General features: G+C 47.9%; 1 protein-coding gene across 1 annotated transcript; it reads left to right on the forward strand.

Moving 5' to 3' along the window:
* Positions 1-1,145: 1,145 nt before the first annotated feature.
* Positions 1,146-14,021, forward strand: CES3 (carboxylesterase 3; the record flags this gene model as incomplete). The annotated part of the gene is given in 15 exon segments (XM_081275671.1): positions 1,146-1,227; positions 1,553-1,573; positions 1,576-1,641; positions 2,298-2,502; positions 2,609-2,747; positions 2,905-3,038; positions 3,540-3,693; positions 3,809-3,913; positions 5,310-5,408; positions 5,752-5,892; positions 11,235-11,315; positions 12,130-12,277; positions 12,949-13,098; positions 13,263-13,341; positions 13,459-14,021. Coding segments are annotated over 15 exon segments (1,800 nt in total). The 3' UTR covers positions 13,655-14,021.
* Positions 14,022-15,633: the final 1,612 nt, after the last annotated feature.

Here is a 15,633-nt window from a genome sequence, read left to right on the forward strand (position 1 = left end):
AAACAGAAGCAGATTGGTGATTACCAGAGGAAATGGAGAATGATTACTTATTAGCTTACAGGATGTTTTGCTGGAATGATGAGATTTTAATAATTAGAGAAGTGTGGTAGTTACATAACATTGGGAATACACTAAATGACATTGAATTGTACCATTGAACTACACCCTCAACCCTTCTTATTTTTTATTTTGAGATAGGGTGCCACTTAATTTCCCAGAACCTGTGATGTGATTCTCCTGCCTCAGCCTCCCGAGTAGCTGGGATCACAGGCATGTGCCACTGCGCCCAGCTCAATTGTCAACTTTTAAAATTTCACCTAAATTTTCTAAAAAAAAATCAAATTAGTTTCCTCCACCTGGCATCAGGGCTCAGGCACACCCCTAGCAGAAAGAATGAACAGCAAACCCCTTACCCAGGGGCCTACTGGCCCATTCAGAGTTGCACTCCAAATCACTGGCCACCCTTCCTTCAGGGCATCTTGAGGAGCACACAGGGTCTTGTGAGGATCACTGAGGTGGGAGAGCTGAGTTGTTTGTGTTGTTGTTGTTGTTTTTAAGCAAAAAACATTTTACTTTCTCATAGCTTCTGTGGGTCAGGAATTCAGAACTGTTTAGCCTGATGGTTTAGCCTGCTCAGCGTCTCACATGTGCTTGTAGTTAGAAAGAGTTGTGGTTATCTGACGTCTTGACTGGGACTGCAGGATCCACTTGCAAGATGGCTTATTCACATGGCTGTTGGCCAGAGGCTTCGGTTCCCATGTGTATCTTCAGGGCATGACAGCTAAAATCAGTTTGAGAGGTTCTGATGGTCTGTCTACTTCATTGCTCCAGGCCTGAAGTGAGGCAAAGAATATCATGCAGAAGAACCTACAGAGGAAAGCAGCTCAGCCCATGGCAAATAGGAAGTAGAGTAAGAGCTGGGATCTGAACATAGCTGGGCTATCATATTTTGTCCTCTGCAAGGGACTTTCCCAGTTCTGCCCCTGGCTTAATCAGAGCATGAGACATGAAGCTGGTCACCAGCCAAGTGGGATGGACTATGGAGGTTTAAACAACATCGCCCTTTAAATATCAATGGTGCCAAAGGTCAGGGTGCCAATGGTTTTATGTTCTGTTGCTTCTGCCCACAATCCATTGTGAGGAGCATGAGGACAGTGGTAAATTCTGGGTCCAGTGCCCTGGTATGGGTGGGCTTTCTGTTTCTGGCATTTACTACCACGGCCACTGGTAAGATACACTGAACAGCACTGGGTCTGAGGAGTGGAAATGTCTGGGTTGGCAGGAAGACCAAGTGAGGAGGGGAGGGAGGTGAGTAGGGATGGGGAAGAGTGGGTGGCCAGCTCAGGGAAGGGGCACAGCTTTTAGGTGTGTGCATATAATATGGGTAGGGGCTCTGTCTTTGCTGTGTATGTGATCCCCAGAGCACCATGTCCAGGGACACAATTGTCCTTTGTTTTAAGGGGACTCAGGATTTATTTTAGTTGGGTATGGTAAGACAAGCAGATGTGCAAAGGGCTGTCACAAAGAAAGAAGTTTATTCACTGTTGCCTAGAAATAGGAGATGCACCATACCCGTGGTGGCAGAGGAAGTGAAAGGAAAATATGGACATGAACCTTTATTATTTCCTCAAGCTGGAATAGGTAAGTGGGCTAAGCAGGCTTGGGATGGGCTAGTTTGAATAATTTCAGCAGAGTCTAGAGCATAGAGGCTCTGTCCCAAGTTGTCTGGTCCCTGGCCCTGGAGTGCTCAGGGCTAGTGGATAGTGGCCAGGATTATGAAAGTCCATTGAGGAGGTGGCTGGGGTATGGCTCTGGATAAGCTCCTATTGAATAACTTGCTTCCCAACATGTTGTGTCCTCTTTAGAAACTGGCTGACCCTGGGAGAGGCAGTCCCTCCAAGGTCATCAAGGCTCCAGATGTCAAACATAATATAGAAAATAAAGACATGATTATTAGAACTTTTTTTTTAGCAGATGAAAAATCTGAGGTTCAAGAGGACAAGTGGGCCCAAGGCCCAAGGCCCTACAGCAAGTCGGGTTTGGTGTGGAGGGAAGCAATAACGATGACAAGCCAAAAGGAGGAAGTTGGGGGTACTCAAAGGGGTAATCAGAGGGCCCAGCTTGCAGACTGCTGGGAGGTTAACTATGGTGCTGCGTGGCAGTGCTCAGCACAGAGCCTGGAGGAACAGGTGCTGAGAGAACAGGTGCTGTTTCCTTCATTCTGAGAGATCATCTTTCACCCCATCCTCTCATGGACCCTGCAAACTCACCCCATGGCCTCTGCGTCCTGCCCTCAGGGTCCAAAGTCACTGGTCCTGAAGTGGACACCCCACTGGGCCGTGTGCGAGGCCGGCAGATGGGTGTGAAGGGCACAGATCGCCTGGTGAATGTCTTCCTGGGCATCCCATTTGCTCAGGCACCCCTGGGCCCTCTCCGGTTCTCAGCCCCACTCCCAGCCCAGCCCTGGGAGGGCGTGCGGGATGCCAGCACTGATCCCCCCATGTGAGTAGCCCAGGCAGGGGTGGCCAAGCAGGCAGGTTGGCAGGGGTCTATCTTCCAGGGGTTATGGGGCTGACCAACTGGCCCTCGGATTCATCCTTGGCCACAGGTGCCTGCAGGATGTGAAAAGAATGAACAACAGCAGATTTACACTCAATGGAAAACACCAGCTCTTCTCTATTTCTGAGGACTGCCTGGTCCTCAACATCTACAGCCCAGCTGAGACCACTTCAGAGACCAGGAGGCCGGTATACAGCCCAGAGATCCGTGTCCACCCTGCCCACCTGCCCATCTGCTCCCAGCTATTCCCAAACCACCTCGGAGGTCCTGAGAATGCCCTGAGCTAATCCTTGGGCAGCTGGGTCCCAGAAGCTGGGGGTCACTGCTCCATGGTTATCTCTGCAGGTCATGGTATGGATCCATGGAGGCTCTCTGATTGTTGGTTCTGCCACGTCCCAGGATGGATCAGCACTGGCTGCCTATGGGGATGTGGTAGTAGTCACAGTCCAGTACCGCCTTGGGCTCCTTGGCTTCTTCAGGTGAGATGGATAGCCTGGCAGAAGGCATTGACTGCCCTGGAAAAGTCAACTCATGAGAAGAACTAAGGACCTAGAATAGATGTCCAGGGCCTGAATGGAGAGCCTTGCAACCCTGATGATTGGGGCAGAGGAGGATATCTCCCTGAGGCTTTACTCTGGGGATGGGCCCAGCCAAAGCTGGAATTGTACATTGAACTTGGTCCCTAGGACAAATGATATTGGCTTCCTGGGCTAGGGCCAAAGTCCCGGAAGGGATTGGGGGCAAAGAGCAACAAGCCCAGGCAGCCACTTGAGAGCCAGTCCTGTCTGGCTGCCCTGCTAGGCTTGTCCACACCACATACTGGGTGTATAGGTGCCAAGCAAGGCTCATAGCCAGGTGACTTTGGGAGCAGAGGAAGGTTCATGATCCTGGTGGCTGATTCAAAGCAAATCTGCAATGGCCAAGGAAAATGTGTCTGGGAAGTCAGTTTGAGCTAACTACTGCCCCATCCTGCCCCCTAGCACTGGGGACAAGCATGTGCCTGGCAACCAGGGCTTCCTAGATGTGGTGGCTGCTCTACACTGGGTGCAGGAAAACATCACCCCCTTTGGGGGTGATGTCAACTGTGTTACCATCTTTGGTGGATCTGCTGGTGGTGCCATCGTCTCTGCACTCGTGAGTCATCACAGGGAGCAAGCAATTGGGGCCAGGCTGGGAGAGCTACTGTAGCCCCATACCTCTCAGCTCCTGAGCTCTTCTAATAGTCATCAGTCTTCTCCACTGCATCCAGGTCCTGTCTCCGATGGCTACAGGGCTGTTCCACAGAGCCATAGCACAAAGTGGGGTCATCACTCTTCCAGGGCTCATGGAACCCAACCCATGGCCCAAAGCTCAGGTCTGCATTTTCTTTACTCTCTTACTCCATGTGTGCTGGTCCTAAGGTCTCAGAGTGAGAGATGGTCACTGATGGGGAGCTCCCTGTTGTCAGAGAGGAACAAACCAGGATGAATAACACACAGTACCCGTGGAGGCTCAAAGGAAATGACTGTATTCCATGGGCTGGGCAGTCAGGCATGGTTTCCTGGAGGAGGCCACCCCTAAATGGATCATCTCTGGCCCCCTCCCCAGGATGAGATCTTGGGGAGCACACCTCTCCCCAAGGGTGCTTGGGGAACTCTCCATTCCCAGTCACCCTGCTGCTTGAGAGATTTCCATTCAGCCTCTAGATTCCCCCCCCCCCCCCGAACCAGATTCTCACTGACAGCCTTGCAAGGAGTTGTAGGGGAAGCCAGAGAGTTCTCGAAGGGGAACCGCATGCACCTGCAAAGGCTGCAGGTGTGAGACAGTGAGAGGTCCTGGAAGTAGGAAGCCATCAGGTAGGGAATAGGCCATCAGGTAGGGAATAGGACATGTTAGGGAACAGAGCAGGAAGTAAAGGTGCTGGAGAAATAGGAGGCATTGCAGAGACCTCACAGGCCATGCAGTGGACCTAGACTTGATCCAGAGGACAGGAAGAAGCAGGGCAAAGATGAGTCTGAACTACTTGGAGTGGAAGATGGGCTGAAGGGAGCAACTCTGGAGGTCAGGAAGCCCGGGAGATGGTCAAGGAAGAGCCCAGGCAAGAGAGACCATGATGAGGCAGGGCAAGGCCAGCAATAGAGTCAGGGACAAGGGGAGGCTGGGTCAGTAACCTCGCCTAGCTCCAGTTCTCATCTAAGGTAGAAGAGCAGCTGAATACTTTAACCCCTGGTGCAAGATGATTCAGGAACCTCAGCTGGGCACAGTGCCTCTTAACTGGACAACAGGAGCCTCCTGTCGATGGCCTCACCGTGGAGATTTTCTCCACCTCAAACTTTAGGTCCTTCCCTGTCTCCCTTGAAGCTGTCCCTAACAGCCTCACTTCCTACCTGACCCCTGGCCTGCTCCAATCGTGGCACCCCCTGCATCCCCAGACTGTGGCCTGATGGAGCTCCTCCCACTCCGCACCCTACCCCGGTCCTTGTTCCCTACCCAAACTGTATTAACACAGAAAAGAACACAGTTCTCAGAGGGGCAAAGGGCACTCATTCCATCCTCCCTCAACAAGGAATGGCATTTGATGTCACTGAGGACCACACAGAGCAGGGATGGGCCTCTCAGGGGGGGTGGCAGGTATCTGGCCAGGCTTGGGCCTGATCTGTAACGTAACAGCCCAGTATTCTACAAACACAACCCCTCTGTGTGAGAAGGAGTAGACTGGAAGGATGGAGATGGGGGGGGCTGAGAGGGAGGCGTGACATGTGTTTCTCCAGAATGTAGCACGCTCCTTGGCTTGCAACTCTGACTCCCCGGCCGAGCTGGTACAATGCCTTCAGCAGAAGAAAGGGCAGGAGCTGATCACCAGCCTGTCGGTATGCAGCCTCTTGGGGGATGGTGCCAGACAATAGCACAGAAAAGGTCCTGTCCAGCACCTATGGGAGCAGAGGGGAAGTTACCAATCTGGGGTGAGACTTGGGGCAGCTATCATGAGAGGAAGGAGATGAGGGTCCACCCCAGCCCCAAGGGTAGGCCCTGGCTGCTAGGGAAGACATCTGTTTGGAAGCAGTAGTTGCTCCAGGTCTCCTTACTCCCCACTGGACCCTCCATCTCCTCAAGGGTCAGTCACTCAAACATGCATCTGGGTGGCCCTTAGGATTCCCATCCTTTGAGGCTTGGTCCTGACTCAGGGGCCTCCTGCCTTGTTTTCTCCTGCAGAATAATTTGGTCTCTTCCTACACCATTGATGGCTCCTTCTTTCCCCAAAGTCCCCAGGAGCTCATAAATGAGCGGCAATTCCACTCTGTGCCCTTCCTCCTGGGTGTCAACAATCATGAGTTTGGCTGGCTCATTCCCAAGGTGAGTGTCCTCCAGCACCTATGCCCTTCAGGTCCCTTTCCAGCCAATCTGCTTCTACCCCAATGTCCTCATAACAGTCCTGTGCACTGAGCGCTCCTTTCCTCCCATTTGGTAGGTAAGAAAGCTGAGGCTCAAAAGGTTTAAGGGACTCTCTCAAGGTCACTAAGCTTCATTTTCATAAGGCATATATTTCCTTTATGGAGATCAAGCTTTTGTACAAAGTGGTCTGGGCAATTCCGATCCACAACACTCTCCTGTTGGGATCTTGTCTCTACATTAGACTCTGTGAGACTGGTTAGTTTGACTCTATGCCTGAGAGACTGACTACCTAAGACTCTGAGATTTCAGACAGCATCAAGTCATGGGACATGTACTTTCCAGTCCATTCTGCACACAGAACTCCCCACAAAATATCAACATGTGCTTTCCTCCTGAGCGTCTTATTATATCATTCTCACTTGTCTACTCATCTCTGCAGAACTCTTTTTTGTTTGTTTGTTGTGGTGCTGGAGTTGGAATCAAGGGCCTTGAACGTGCTAGATAAAGCGCTCTACCATTAAGCTACACCCCCCAGCCCAACAATTATTTTTAATGGCCGCAAACCTCCCACAAAGAAAGGGTCTCATCTTGTTTCTTCACTTTGGCATTTGGGCAGCTTATAGTTTTCGCTACTGCAGCAAACAGTGCAGTGAACACCTTCATGTCCACAGCTTTTGTCCTCTTGCTTATTCCTTTGCAATCAATCCCCAGGAGGGGTATTGCTAACAGCATGAAAGGTTCTTGTTCTCTTGACACTCAAGGACAAAGACTGTACAAGTTTCCGGGTCAATGTCCCAGACTCTGGCAGACAGCTTGCCGTCACACTATTGACAGGCAGCTGTGAGCACAAAAATGACAGAGTGCCAACCTGGCTGACTCCCAAGACCTGTCCAAGCTTGCCTATGCCCAGGATCTAAGCTGAGGTCATTTCTCAGCCTCAGGGAATCTGAGGGCTGCTCCCTACATCTGGGGCAGGAGCTGATCACCCCCGCCCCTTAGTCATCCACAGTAGCACAGCTGTAAAATTTTCAACAAACTCAGTGTTGACTAAATATCCATGGTAAAAGCTTTAGCCATGGAAAGTAATCGATACCTCTCATGGAAACCCCTCCACTTCTTACATAATGCCATTGGCATAGCACTTTCCAAAATTTCTACACCAATTTACACTGCCACCAGCAACTTGAATCCACAAGTTTCCTAGTAAACTTACCAGCACTTACAGATCATCATTTTAAAAATATGAGCTTTATTGAGATATCATTTATATACCACAAAAATTCACTCCTATAAAGTCTAGTATTTTAGTATATTTAGTCTAGTTTTTAGTATATTTGCAAAGTTGATGTCACTGCTATCTTCTTTTTTAATATTTTTTAATCGTAGATGGACACAATATCTTCATATTTATTTATTTATTTATTTTATGTGGTATTGCAGATGGAACCCAGGGCCTCACGCATACAAGGCAAGCGCTCTACCACTGAGCCACAACCCCACTCCCACCCCCACCCCAGTCACTGCTATCTTATTCCAGAATATTTGCATTGCTCTAAAGAGAAGCCCAGTTCCCATTAGCAGTCACTCCTCGTTCCCCCTCCTTCAACCTCTAGCAACCACTAATCTATTTTCTGTCTCTAATCTACTTTCTGTCAAATCTATGGATATGCCTATTCAGGACATTTCATATAAATGCACACATAAAATATGTGGCTTTTTGTGTCTGACTTCTTTCACTAACATGATGTTTTCAAGGTTCATCCATGTGATAGCATGTATCAGTACTTCATTCCTTTTTATGGCTGCAGAGTCAATTATATGGATACCATATACCACATTTTGTTTATCCATTTGTCAGTTGATAGACACTTGGGTTGTTGCCACCTTTTGGTTATTGTGCATAATTCTGCTACACAAATTTATTCATAAATTTTTGTGCAAATATGTTGTCCATCACTATAAGGAAACACTTGAAGCTGAGTAATTTGTAAGAAGGTTTATTTAGCTCATAGTTTTGGAGGCTGAAGGTCCAAACAACATGGTGCAGATTCTGATGATGGCCCCATGGCTGGATTACTAATATCAGATTACAACACAATGGTAGGAGTGATCACATGCAAGACAGGAGAGGAGGGGCTCTTTAATAACAACTGGTTTTTTACAAGAACTCAACAGGAGTCCCATAGGAACTATGTTAATCCTTCCCCACAGCCCCCATGTTCCCAATAACTAGGCCTCACCTCTTAAAGGCCCACTCTTTCCCAATATTGCCATACTGGGGACTGAACTTCCTACACATGAACCTGAGGGGCAGGGTGGAGAGACAGAGACACTCAAACCACATCTACATGATCCCACATATGTTTTAATTTCTCTTGATTATATATGTAGGAGTGGAATTGCTGGGTCATATGACAAACATATTTGATCATATGAAGACCTGCAAGACTGTATTCTAAAGTGACTACACCATTTTCCATTTCCTCCAGCAGTATATGAGGGTTCTAATTTGTCTACATTCTTGTCAACGCTTGTTTTGATTCTCTCATTTTTATTCCAACCACCCTAGTGGGTGTGAAGAGAGTGTGCATTTTCCTAAAGATGTTTGAGTATCCTCTCAGGTATTTATTGGCCTTTGTTTTTTAGTGGTGCTAGAGATTGAACTCAGGGCCTTATGCATGCTAGCCAAGTGCTCTACCACTGAATTCTATCCCCAGTCCTATTGGCTATTTTTATACCTTCTCTGGAGAAATGTCTATTCAAATCCTTTGCCCATTTTAAAAATTGGATTATTTGTCTTTTGTTGGTGTTGTTGTTGAGTTGTAAGTCTCTGTCTCTCTCTCTGTCTCTCTCTCTGTCTCTCTCTCTCTCTCTCTCTCTCTCTCTATATATATATATATATATATATTATATATATATATATAGTCTAAAGATGGACAGAATTTCTTTATTTTGTTTATTTTTATGTGGTGCTAAGAATCGAACCCAGTGCCTCACGCATGCTCGGCAAGCACTCTGCCTCTGAGCTACAGCCCCAGCCCCGAGTTGTAAGAGTCTTTTACATATTCTGGATACAAGTTCCTTATCAGACATTATTTGCAAATGTTTTCTTCCACTCTGTGCATTGTCTTTTTACCTTCTTGGTAGTATCCTTTGAAACACTCAAGTTTTTTATCTTATGAAGTTCATATATTTTTTATTTTGTTGCTTGTGCTTTTTGTGGCATGTCTAAAAAGATGGATTGCCTGATCCAAGATTACAAAGATTTAGCCCTATGTCTTCTCCTGAGAATTTTATAATTTTAGCTCTTACATATAGGTCTATGACTTATTTGAAGTTAATTTTTGAATATGATTTTAGAGGTTTTGTTGCATATGGTTTTCCAACTGTCCTAATACCATGTTGTTAAAAAACCTTCTTTATCTACTGAATTATCTTGGCACCCCTGCTTAAAAATCAATTGACCATAAATATAAAGATTTATTTCTGGACTCTCAATTCTATTCCATTAATATATATGTCTATCTTTATGACATTACTACACTATCTCACTTACTATTGAAATTGAGAAGCATAGACTCTCCACCTTTGTTCTCTTTCAAAATTGTTATATCTTTGCATAACATAGTGCCACAATATGGATGGTTTAAATGATAGAAAATTACAGTTACAGAGGTTGAAAGTCTGAAATCAAAGTGCCATCAAGTCTGGTTCCCTGGTTCTTCTGAGTGCTGTGAAGGAGAATCACTCAGGACCTCTCTCCTAGCTTGGGGTGGGTAGCCATGGTCATACCTTGGCTTGCCGTCCACCCTGTCTTTACATAGTCTTCCCTCTGTACGTGTCTGCCTCTGTGTACAAATTTTTATGTAAACAGGGATACCAATTATTTTCAATGAGATCCCACCCTAATGGTTACCTCTGTAATCATCTTAATTACCCTTTTTTGGGGGGAGGGGTGTTTGTTTTGTGGCACTGGGAACTGAACCCAGGGGTGCTCTACCACTGAGCCCCTTTTATTTTTTATTTGGAGACAGGGTCTCTCCAAGTTGACAAGTCTGGCCTCAAACTTGTGATCCTCCTGCCTCAGCCTCCTGAGTAGCTGGGACTACAGGCATGCACCATCACACCCAGCTTAATTTAAGTATTTTTGTTAAGACCCTTTTCTCCAAATAAGATCACCTTCTGATCTGAGGGTTAGAAGACACTGTGTGCTCATCTGTGAATTTTTCATTCTTATTCTTTCAAGATTAGCAAAGAGCCTAGTAGCAATGAAATGAATTTTAATAACTAACATCTCCATAGTGCTTAATCTCTGTCCGGGCTACTGTGTACACTAACACACTCAGTCTTCATGACAGTCCTGGGAAGCAGGTGTGTTAGTCAGTTTTTTATCACTGCGACAAAAATACTTGACAAGAACAACTTAGAGGAGAAGTTTGGGGGGGGGGGGCTGATGGTTTCAGAGGTCTTAGTCCATAGGCAGCTGCTGGCTCCATCGCTCTGAGCCTGAGGTGAAGCTGATCATCGTGGCAGAAGGGCATGGAGGAGGAAAGCAGAAGCTGGGAAGCAGGAGGAGAGGGGCAGGGGAAAGATAAACCCTCCCAGGACCCACGGCAACCTACTTCCTCCAACTAGATCCCACCTGCCAATAATCCATTCCGCTATCAATGAACTAGGAAAGGGGTTGATCCACTGATGAGGTCACAGCCCTTATGACCCAATCATTACCTTAAAGCCTCACCCTAAACCTTGCTGCTTTGGGGATCATGCTTTTGACACATGAGCTTTCAGGAACACATTCTGGATCCAAACCACACTAGTAGGTTATTATGATTCTTTGTTTACGGATTAGAAAACTGAGGCACAAAGAATTTAAGTACCTTGTCCTGAGTTGTGTACCTAGTAAGTGGCAGAGCCGAGACTTAAACCCAGGGATTCAGTCTTCAGTGCTCTAAATTATAACTTACATAAGGCTAACATCTGACATTTTTAACTTTGCCTGTAGCTCCTGCTATAGCCCCTGGAAGTCTTAATGTTATTCCATAAAAATATTGAAAAACTTTCTCTCATTTTCTGTGGTACTACCATCAACCACTGCCTGTTGCATGTGATGTTACTGTTCCCAGTCACCTTTACCCCCCACACCAATTTGAGGTTTATCTTTTGAGGTCTTTGGACTTGTGGGTTTGTCCATAATGAGTGTATGGACACAGGGTTGTGAACACGCTCCTGCCCTGCCCAGAGCTGGGAATGGGGAGGGCTGTGGTCCAGCTGTACTGAGAGGGCCTTGGTTGTCCCCACAGGCCTGGGGTATTCTGGATAAGATGGAACAGATGAGCCAGGAGGACACGAAGGCCATCTTGAGACGCTTCTTGACTGATTTGGTGAGCAAGAAGCAGGGGGAGGAAGCTGGTAGGTATCTGATCCAGCACAGTCTCAGCTCCTACCCTTCACCCTCACAGATACCCAACCTTCACCAAGCCCCTTGACCCAACTGCTGAATTTTAGTTCCACTGAAGGATCCCCTTAGACATGAGTCAATGTGGTTCTCAAAGGAAAATCATCATCACCATCATCATCATCGTCGTCGTCACTGTCACTGCTCCTTAATAAGTAGAACATCCTGTGTGCTGGGGACTGTGCTATCCTGAGCACAAGGATAGGCATCCATGTCCTTCATTCATCCCAGCACGTCTGTGAAGTCGGGACTTTTATTATCTCCATTTTACAGATAAGGAAACTGAAGCTCATGGTAGATAAGGGGAAGAGACAGATCTTGAGTCAGCTCTGTCTAACCCCAGAGCCTAAGCTGTTACATGCCAGATGGAATTAGGGTCAGACCCCAGCCCTGGTCACTTTCCCAGTTATCCCAACCACTCCAAGTCCATGTCTACTCTTCTGTGCTGGAAACTTCACAAACCTGCCAGGCCAAGACGGCCTTTCAGAGAGGCTCAGTCACCCTGTGGAAAGTCACACCGTCAAACAGTGGCCACAGGACTAGGATTTGACTCCAAACCTGAGCTTATCCTACCCAGACACCATCTAGAACTCCCAGAGAAGCAGGGAGACAGGTGGCTGACCCCTGGAATATGAGCTCTGGCATTTGAGGGAACTTATGCTGGAGAACATAGGGCTTCTTGGGAAGGTCTGTCACAGTTATGGGAACTGAGCAGGCCTGAGCATGACCTCTTGCCCCAGGATGTGCCCCCTGAGATGATGTTCACCATCATAGATGAATATATAGACAATCACTCAGATGCACAAGCCAGACGCCACAGCTTCCAGGAATTGATGGGTGACATCCTTTTCTGCATTCCCACCTTGAATTTCTCAAGAAATCTCCAGGGTAAGCCTATCCCTGACCATCTGCCCCAACCTCCCTACTTGAGCCCAGGAGCTGGTTATCACAGGTAACATTACCCTGATGCCCTTTGTCTTACACCCTTCTGCCACTCCCAAAGCCCTCTCTCTCTCTCTCTCTGGGATGTAGCATCACTGTAGTGAGAGGTATCTCTGGCAGGATACCTTGCAAAGGAGAAAACAGAAGCTCAGAGAGGTACAGTGATTCATCAAAGGTCACCCAGAAGGGCTCTTCACAATCCTCAGGGGTTAATTCAACGTATGAATAATTTTGTCTTCTTTTCATGCTTCTCCTGGGAGACATCTTGCTTCCATCAAGCCCGGCTGTCATTCCCTGACACAGTTCTAAAATAGCTCCAAGTTCTTAACTTAGTGACCTCCAGAAAGATACTGAACTATTCTGTGCCTGGCTTTCCTCATTTGTAAAACTGGGATAATCTGATTCAAAATTGTTATGAAGATTAAATAACTGATCACACTTATAGCTCATGGAGCAGGGACCCAACACCTAGCAGTAGTTCAGTAATGCTTGCTGCTAATCATGTTATCTTCATCATTTCTATGATTAAGATTGATGTTTTCACAAGTTTGTGCAGCCAAAGGCAAGCCCTGATCATGCTGTGGGCACCTAACTCCGATCCTGCCCTTTTTCTACAGATTCTGGTGGCTCCGTATTTTTCTATGAGTTCCAGCATCTACCCAGTTCTTTTGTGAAGATCAAACCAGCCTGGGTCAAGGCTGACCATGGAGCTGAGAGTGCCTTCATGTTTGGGGGTCCTTTCCTCATGGATGAGCGCTCCCTCCTAGGTACGGGCAGGCAGACAGACAGACATGCAATTCCTGGGATGCTGTGCTCCAAGGTTCCAGAGTGGGCTTGTCGGGACAGAGGTCTCCAGCCAGCTGCAGAGACCCTTGGATTCCTTCCATGTCCCTTCTGACCCTGATCCAGGTCTAATTCCCCCATCCCCCAGCCTTTCCAGAGGCCACAGAGGAAGAGAAGCAGCTGAGCCTCACCATGATGGCCCAGTGGACCCACTTCGCCCGAACAGGGTGAGTGAATGAGCATGACTGGCTTTGAACCTGAGATTTAGGGACTGAGACACTCAGATCTGCCCCCAAGAGGGTCAGCACAAAAGGCCTTGGTTCTCATTCATTCCTGTCTCCCAGGGACCCCAATGGCAAAGGGCTACCTGCTTGGCCCCAATTCAGTAAGTCGGAGCAATACCTGGAGATTGGCCTGGTGCCACGAATCAAGCAAAAGCTAAAGGAGGCCCGAATGCAGTTCTGGACAGAGACGCTCCCCAGGAGGATCCAACAGTGGCACCAACAGCAGAAGAGCAGGAAAGTCTCAGAGGAGCTCTGAGGCAGGCCTGGGCCTTATAGACTAGGACCAACCCAAAGGTTATCAAAGTTCCAGGAAGGCAGCCTCTTTTTCTGCTCCTGCCAAGACACTTTAATCTAACCTAGGCTATTCCAGGCTCATGTCCCTTAAAACAGCCTCTCCCATCAATCAGCCTCTGCAAGACTGGTGTAGCACTCTTTCGAAATGTCACCAGTCTACTTCCTGCCTCTGGGCCTTCGTACAAGTTCCTGTTTCTCCCTAATATGTCCTGCCACTGGCTTCATGGCAATTTCCAGCACATTCTTCAAGCTCTCTGGAGAACCACTTTCCCCAGGAAGACTTTCCAGCCTTCCCCAAGCCATGTGGTCCTGAATAGGTGTTCATTAAACCACAGCCTGCCCTAGGTTCACACTGTCTATGTCTGGGTCTTTGTCCCCACCAGAGAAGGTCTCTGAAATTGAGGATCAACCTGACCTTACTCTGTCATTCATAACAGGATGAGGCAAGATCTGGACCCAGGAGATATTTGGAGGGTAAATGGCAGGCAGAGAATGATGGTTGTTGGACTTGAACTCAGGCCCCTCAGGGGCCACAGCCATGGTCAGTCCCCCACAGGTGTTATCTGCCCTGGCCAGGAGGGTGGTTTTCGAAAGCATTTCGGGAGTATGGAAGTCCTGGGACACCAGGGGGATCCAACTTAGACGAGATTTTAGCCCCAGAGGCCTTCTATTAAGGCTAAGTCCCCTTCTCTCTGCCACCTGGTTTTGGCTCCTACATAACACAGAACAGAATTTAGCAGAGCAACTAGGCAAACTCACTAGACACAGTCTTCTCCAGTTACAGCCTTGACACTCAGGAGCTGGGATACAAGCTCCCAGCCCTAGTGCCTGGGTTCTTCCCTCTCTTCCCTGGGGGAAGATGAGGCTGGGAGGGTAACTCAGTGGTAGTGTGTTTGGCATGTGTGGAGCCCTGGGTTCAATCCCCAGAACCATTTAAAAATCAAATCTGGATTTTTATATTCTCCCAATGTCTTCCCTTGCCCTACTACCCTATTTTACCTGTTCCAATCGCACACCTACTCTTTCTCAGCCAGAGTTCCTGGCCATTGATGGTTACATGAAAAGCATTTGCAACTAGGACTATTATGTTCTGGGAAAACCCACTTGGGGCAGGAAGGAGAGACACAATGCCAGTGGGGCTCTGAGTCATGCCACTCCCCTGCCAAAAGCTCCCTATGACTTCCTGTCTCCCTGAGGACAAGTTCACATGGCATTGAAGTTCTCCTGTTCTCAACACCCCCCCTCCACCAGAAAAGTTTTCCCCATGAACTGGTAGAGAGCCTGACCAGTAAACAGGCCCCATGCGTGTTTCTGGAAGTCAAAAAGCTATGAAAACACAGGCATAGACCAGTCCAGACTTGGGGGACAGGGAGGAAGGAAGGACACCTAAGCAGAAACCTGAAAAATCAGAGGGTACTCAATGTGTTGGCCAGAGTAGTAGACAACAGGGGAGAGGTGTGCCTGGAAGAGGGGACAGCAGGAGCCGGGGACCAGAGGACAAGATGTGCTGAGGGAATGTAGCTCTGAATAGGTGGAAAGATAATCAAAGATCAGACTGCAAGGGGCTCGTAGGCTGTGATGGGGATGTGGGCTTGAGAGCAACTGGAAGGTTTTAACCAGGGACAACTTGTGCAGATTTATCATCTGGAAAAGGGTGCTGGGGTGTAGAGGCTGGGACAAGAAGAGAAGAAAGGGGCCAGTGTGGGCCTGCAGGTAGATGGAGAGGCACTGGTGGCCTCTTGACTTTGAGTCTTCAGACAGTCTTAGTGACTGATGGGTCACGAAGGTAAGAGGAGGAAGACTTCCCAGGGTCAACCTCCATGAAAGTCAACAGAAGCGGCACTGGGAACCAAGGATCTGATTTTGTGCAGAGTCGTCATCCTCCAGGCCTGAAGGTACAGGCTGAATGGCAGCCGTGGAGAAACCTCGTCAGCTTCCATG

This window comes from Spermophilus citellus, assembly GCF_964194105.1.
Source record: "Spermophilus citellus genome assembly, chromosome: 18".
NCBI lineage: Eukaryota > Metazoa > Chordata > Mammalia > Rodentia > Sciuridae > Spermophilus > Spermophilus citellus.